Source organism: Apium graveolens, chromosome 4 (genome assembly GCF_009905375.1).
Source record: "Apium graveolens cultivar Ventura chromosome 4, ASM990537v1, whole genome shotgun sequence".
Classification (NCBI taxonomy): domain Eukaryota; kingdom Viridiplantae; phylum Streptophyta; class Magnoliopsida; order Apiales; family Apiaceae; genus Apium; species Apium graveolens.
This window is the reverse complement of record NC_133650.1, coordinates 175335706-175342770: the sequence shown is the minus strand read 5'-3', so window position 1 is coordinate 175342770 and position 7065 is coordinate 175335706. Positions and strand designations below refer to the sequence as shown.

At 37.4% G+C, this 7065-nt stretch overlaps 1 protein-coding gene across 1 annotated transcript; it reads left to right on the top strand.

Annotated features, from left to right (window-relative positions):
- The first annotated feature begins 3646 nt into the window (after window positions 1-3646).
- LOC141719175 (putative nucleoredoxin 1) lies at window positions 3647-6532 on the top strand. The gene is made up of 5 exons (XM_074521557.1): window positions 3647-3676; window positions 4451-4817; window positions 4872-5002; window positions 5122-5619; window positions 6110-6532. The coding sequence occupies exons 1-5, from the start codon at window positions 3647-3649 to the stop codon at window positions 6530-6532; spliced, it is 1449 nt and encodes a 482-aa protein (XP_074377658.1).
- The last annotated feature ends 533 nt before the right edge of the window (window positions 6533-7065 follow it).

Sequence of the window (7065 nt, the reverse complement as noted above, 5' to 3'; positions counted from 1 at the left end):
GTATTTTCATATAAACATCCTCATGAAGATCCCCATGGAGAAATGCGTTATTAACGTCTAGTTGTGACATTATCCAGCCCTTCTTAACAGCAACGGCAATCAAACTATGAATGGTTGTCATTTTAACTACTGGTGAGAAAGTTTCAGTATAGTCTATGCCAGCCTTTTGTGTGAAGCCTTTCACCACCAACCGAGCTTTATAACGCTCAATGCTACCATCTGAGTGATGTTTTACTTTGAATACCCACTTAGAACTGATTGCTTTCTTGCCAGAGGGCAAGGGGACTAAAGACCAAGTGTTGTTTGCCTCTAAGGCAGAAAATTCATTAGCAACTGCATGTTGCCATTCAGGGTATTTTATAGCTTCCTCAAAACTACAGGGTTCTGCAGGGGGTATAGAAATAGAAGAGGGACTAGAGACATGGCAACAAACAGTATGTAAATGTCCTGGAACAGAGTTGGTAACACACAGAGAAGTAATAGTGTGATCACAGACAACAAAATTACAAGTATGATAAGGGTGTATATAATCTTGGAGATAGGGAGGTAATTTAGACACTCTAGTGGATTGTCTAGGAGGTGGAGGTTGAGGTATGAATGTAGTAGGTGGAGAAGAAGTATTAGGAGAAATAGTGGGAGATGGAATTGTAGTGTGAGTATTAAGTGGTGAGGGATTATTGTAATCAACAGGAGAAGATACGGTAGTTGTGATAGGTACAGAGTTTTCTGTAGAATAATCAGGAAAATCAGGAATGGAGTGGGGAATAAAGCAAGGAGTATTGCTTTTGACAAAAGGAAAAAGATGTTCATAGAAAATGACATCTCTGGAGTATTGTATCTGGTGAGTCGAAAGATTTAACACCTTGTATGCTTTCTTGCCAAAAGGATAGCCGAGAAACACACAGGCATCTGCCCTCGGAGAAAACTTGTCTCTGTATGGTTTAAGTGTAGAGACATAACATAGACAACCCAAAGGTTTAAGGTGTGAATAAGAAGGTTTGGAACCAAATAATAGTTCATAAGGAGATTTACCTTTCAACAACTTAGAAGCGAATCTATTGATGAGATATGTGGCTGTGAGAACACAGTCACCCCAATAAGACAAGGGAAGATTGGATTGAAACAATAAAGCCCTAGAAGTTTTAAGTATATGCTTGTGTTTTCTCTCTACCACCCCATTTTGTTGGGGTGTGTATGCACAAGAAGTCTGATGAAGGATACCTTTAGAAGAAAAATAAGAAGTAGCAACAGCAGAAGATCCCAACTCAAAAGCATTGTCAGTTCTTATACATTGAACTGTACAATTAAACTGTGTTTTGACCATAAGAATGAAATATTTAATAAAGTCAAAAGCACTGCTTTTATTACTCAACAGATGTGTCCAAGTGCACCTTGTAAAATCATCGACAATGGTTATGAAATATCTATATTTATTGTAAGTAGAAACAGCATAAGGACCCCACAAATCAATGTGTAAAAGTTGGAATTTAGAAGTACTTTGAATAGTACTACGAGGAAAGGGTAACCTGTGCTGTCTAGCTTTTGCACAGATTTCACATGCAGAAAAATCAAGCATACATGCATTATCAAATTGACAAAGAGATAAGGATTTGAGTTTAGACATTGGTAAATGTCCTAATCTAGAATGCCACAATAAGGCATCTTTAGAACAAGTAGTGTTGTGAACAGCTAAACTGGAACAATCAGCAGCAATGGGAGAAGAAGAGACTGGTGAGAGTAAGTTAAGATCCTTGCAGTTTCTACCAAGAACCAGAGGCTTCTTCTGAGAAGAGCCCTGCAAGTAGCAAGTATCAGAAGTAAAACTGACTAAACAACGTAACTGTTTTGTCAATTTAGGAATAGAAATGAGATTATATTTGAACATGGGGACATATAATACATCATTCAAGACAATGTCATGTGAAATGATGACTTTACCAACTGCTGTAATGTCTAAAGTCTGGCCATTTGGTAAAGAAACAATGACTGGGACAGAAAGAGTGTTTAACTGGCTAAATAAAGATTTATCAAAACACATGTGGTCACTAGCACCACTGTCAAGAATCCAAGCTGAATGCGTTTTATCGGAAAAACATGCTACATGAGAATTAACTAGAAAAGGTACCTGCAAAGTTTGCAGAAGAAGGGTTTTCTGTGTTCTGAACAGATTTGAGCATGTTCATGAGTTGCGAGCAAAGTTCAGGAGTAAACCCTGATGGCAGAGAAATGGTGGGTGTCACAACCTTATCATCAAATAACTGAGTAGCTGGAGTAGAACTCTCAACTTGAGCAGCGAACTTCTTGTTTTTAGTGAACTTGAAATCAGAAGGGAAGCCATGGAGTTTATAACATTTTTCAATCAAGTGCCCTGGTTTCTTGCAATAGTTACAGTGAAGAGAAGACTTCTTGTTGTCTGTGACTTTAGGCTTAAATGGAGGCATTGAAGAGTTGGCATTAAGAGAAGCTGAGTCTGTCTGAAAATGATTAGTAGAATGTATTTCTCTTTGAGCTTCTTCCTGTAAAAGAAGGCTATAGACATGACCCAAGGCTGGTAATGGTGATTTCATAAGAATAGTACCTCTTATCATATGATAAGAATCATTTAGTCCCATGAGAAATTGAATAACACGTTGATTTTGCTGGAACTGAGCAGTTTTCTGAGTTGCTCCACAAGTGCAGCCATAAGTGCAGGTTGGAGCTAGACAAAGAGAATCAATATCATCCCACAACATTTTGATTTTTGTAAAGTAACTTGAGATGCTTTGATTTCCCTGAGAAACTTCTGTTAGCTCTTTGTGCAAACCAAAAAGTTGAGCACCATTAGAAACTCCATAACGCTCTTCAAGTTCGAGCCACATCTGATGAGCAGAAGAAGCATAGATGACACTTCGACCTATAGTCTTAGATAAAGCACCAAGAATCCAGGAGATGACCATATCATTGCACCGAGTCCAGCTCTTGTAAGTTGATGAATCAGTCTGTGGTCTTGGCAGAGAACCGTCCACAAAACATAGTTTATTGTGTGCGGAAAGTGCAATAGTCATAGAGCGTTTCCAGTTCCCAAAGCTAGTACCGTCAAAAGGTTCACTCACTAGCTTCATACCAGGACTATCAGAGGATTGTAAATGCAGAGGATTATCTAGATTCATTGAGGATGATAAATTTGAGGAGAAATTTCGACAGAATTCAAAGATTGATTGAGTATCTCGAGAGTCGTTTGTGTGAGAAGTATGAATGTCATTGGTTGCAGCCATTAATAAGAAAATGATAGGAGAATTTCACAGAGAAATTGAAACAAACACTTTGTGTGCAAATATCAGAAATTGATACAAGAGAAAAAAAACTGTAAGAAAGCCTCTGCCTAATCAAATTGATGCAAGATTATCAATGAAATGATCACAACAAGTGCATAGTAACACAAAATTGGATCAGTTATACACAAAATAACAATTTCGCGAAACAAGATTGATAAAAGAAACAACTACGAAAAATAACGAAGTAGAGTGAATGAGCGAGCGAAAGAAAAAGTGAGATACGAGTGAAATGATTCTATGTCACCATTGGAGAAGAAGCTTGATCTTCAATCTTGGCTCTGATACCATGTAAAACTCATAATTTGTTGTATGTATAACTGTATGTAACTGCAATGTTAAAGAAAGATGATAAAAGGTGTATTGTATTGATTGAGTAAAACTGTACAAGAGAGTTGTTTAAATACAAGCCATTAGGCGGGAAAAAAAAATAACTAAGTGACTGATATAATCTTATATGTATAACAATACTAGCTAGCTGAAATCTGTCTGGCATCTATCTGTCATGTGACGTGTCCAACACTCTAGTTGTTAAATCTTTAAAATTTATTACTTTTTTCAGATCTGTGGTATCATTATATCCGGCTTCCATCCATATATTTATGCCTTTCTAGGAGCATTACAATCTGCTACAAGTAAGTGAAGAGGAAAGAATTCAATTTTTTAATTATTTTGCCAAAGCTACGACATTGGGTCAATTCATTTTTTTTTCTTGTAGATATAAAGTCTTGTATGAAAATACCACAAGAAAGATAGAAGCTTTGGTTTAATTGAGAATTCTAATTTTTTTTAAGAAAGATGTACCTACTATAAATAAAATTGTGTTTTCATTTGGCTAATTTAAATTAGGTCAACAGTTTTCCTATGAAGAATTTATTTGACATTTTAGTAGCCTAAATAACTTAAGTTCTGTATTCTTTCTGGCAAAATAAATTTCTTTTTACGAATAGTCATCAATAATAGACTGGTATTAATCATAGCACCCTTATGTTTACAAGAACATATTCACATAAATGTCATCTTTGTAAGATGCACTTTAGTTACAGGTCAATAAACGGACACCATAAGTTATGTCTCTCAATGAAATTTTCAGAAATGTTCTATGTTATTAGCTAATTATTTCTTCAAATCTTTTGTAGGTCAAAGACAAGCAGCTTGCTGGAAAGATTATTGTATTACATTTTGTGTCACTGGTAAACGGATACAACAACTGGAATTCCAACACAACAGACTTGGTGGATATATACAATAAGTTAGAGCCAAAAGGAGGTTTTGAGGTCATTTTTGTTGCAGTTAGGAATGCTATACCTTGTCAAAACACACGGGAGTCAACATTAACATATTCTACACCTCATGAACGTTTTGAGGAAAGATTTTCCACAATGCCATGGACTGCCATCCCATTTTCAGATCTAAAATCCAGAAAGCGGCTGGAAAGAAAATTTTGTAACTCCTTCTACAGTGACGTGGATATTTGGCCCATCTCATATGTCATTGACTCGAGAGGTGTGGTTCTTGAATCCGATGCCTCCTCTTTGTTTTAAAGGTATGGAGCTGCAGGTTATCCTTTTACCAAGGAAAGGTTAGAATGCCTTGATACTGAGGATGATGTTGCCAGAATCAGTGGTTCTCTGGAAACACTACTGTCCTCCCCAGAAAGCGATTATGTGATCACCAACAAAGGGGAACAGGTAATGTTAACAACTTCGATATATATCTATTTTGCAGTAAAATTTATCTCATTTGCATTTTCTAAACTATTTTGATTATGATGTACGCATCCCCTTACTACTGCTGATTCTTTTGGCAGGTACCTGGTCATAAACTTGAAGATAAGGTGGTAGGCCTTCTTTTATATACTGATATCATGAATAAATCCGTCACATGGAAACTTAAAATGGTCTATGAAGAGTTGTCTAAGAAAAAGGTAAACTTCGAGGTTGTGCTCGTTTACCTACTTCCTACCTCGTCTAATACTGCTGAAGATGCATTCTGGAAAACATTTGAGGAAATGCCTTGGTTGGCGGTCCCATATAAGGACACAGATTCTATTAAAAAGTTGCAGAGGATCTTCGAACTTCCCCTATGCATTAGGGGGCTGGATCCTGTTTCTTCGCTGGTGATAATAGATCCTCTTGGAAAATATGTTGAACCGTTTGGAGCCAACATTATGATGTTCCATGGTGTTCCAGCATACCCGTTTACTCGCCACAGCCCTACCAAATTAAAGGTTGAAAACGTTAAGGATTTAAAGCCAGAGATGCTTTGGGATCGAGATGCAGTCTTTTCACTACACGATGGGTTTCAGGCGAGATCATTTGTATTGTGTATTATGATATCTCTCTAATGGGGTGTTTACTTGGCACGACCTTTGAACATGACACAAATTTTACTGACAATTTGCAGGCTAAGGTCACGCAGATGTAATTGAGTAAAAAAAGTGTTTTCAGTTAAAATTAACAAAATAAGTCTTACAGGCCCTGAATTAATTTATTATATATAATATGAAAGTGAGTTCTACTATTATAGAAGTGAAGGTTGGCGGGTTGAGTACCAGATTATTCGTGTTAGGGTTAACATGTTGTGGTTCAATTATGTTGTGTGTTGTGTTTGACTGTTCAGATTTACCCTTATCTTCAGCAACTTAGCTCGACACGAACATGACTATGAACACGCCCAGCAACATGGAATCAACACCCCTACTATTCTTTGATTGTTTAATTGTTCTATTTTTTTTCCTACTTTTTTAAAGCAAGCTAACTGGTTTTTTCCTATTCTTATTCTGTTCAACTCTACAGGTTCAGTTTTCCCAAGTTGTTGGCAAGAGAATCATAGTCTTATTTCATTATTGCTTTGATACACCAGAACCTACATTGAGGAAGCTAAAAGCATTGTATATGCAGATGAAGGGTACAACTGATGAGTTTGAAGTGATCCACATGTGTGAAGGGGGGCTGCCTGAGGACGTTGCAGCAGCTATCCCATGGTTGATGCATCCTCCTTTTGATAAGACGTCAAGCACAAGACAGGTTATTCATCGTGTTTTTGATGGTTGTCATTTTGGACTTGTTGCATTTGATCAGGACGGAAGGCTTGTCAGAAGGACGCGGTTCCCCGTAATTGGGAATACGGTGTTTCCCTTCTATCGTCGTAAGGATATGGAAGATGAGATCTTGATGGAAGTGGAAGATACTTTCGATATGCCTTTGAATGCCCTTTAACATTGCTGGTATTGGTAGAACCAGGGAGCGGGGCAGCCAAGGGTGAAACCACTGGTCTTGTAAAATTAGTGAAATCTTATATTTTTAAGGAGTGCAAAGATTAGAAAAAGGTCTTGTCATCTGACATGGTTATTGCGTCGTTGTCCTTTTACGTCCGAGTCTTTCTTCATCATAGCTTTACTTCTGTTCTTTCAAAAATAAATCAGTTATGGAGGGTTCGAGTTCTCTGATACAAGGTATGATTGCTATTTCTCTTGAAGAGGAGGAGGGAGGCATGTGTATAGAAGGAGTACATGAAGACATTAGTGCATTTCAAGAACAGGGAAGGTCGATTTTTTGGCAATGCAACACACGCTGGCAGCATTGTGGAAGCCGGGTAGGGAAGTTTTTTTTAAGGAACTAGATATGAATTTATATATCTTCCAGTTATACCATGAATGAATTAGATGTGAAGAGAGTTATGGAGGGGTGTCCCTGGTCCTTCAACAGGCGAGCATTAGTTATGAACAGGCTCAAGGAATGGTCCTTCAACA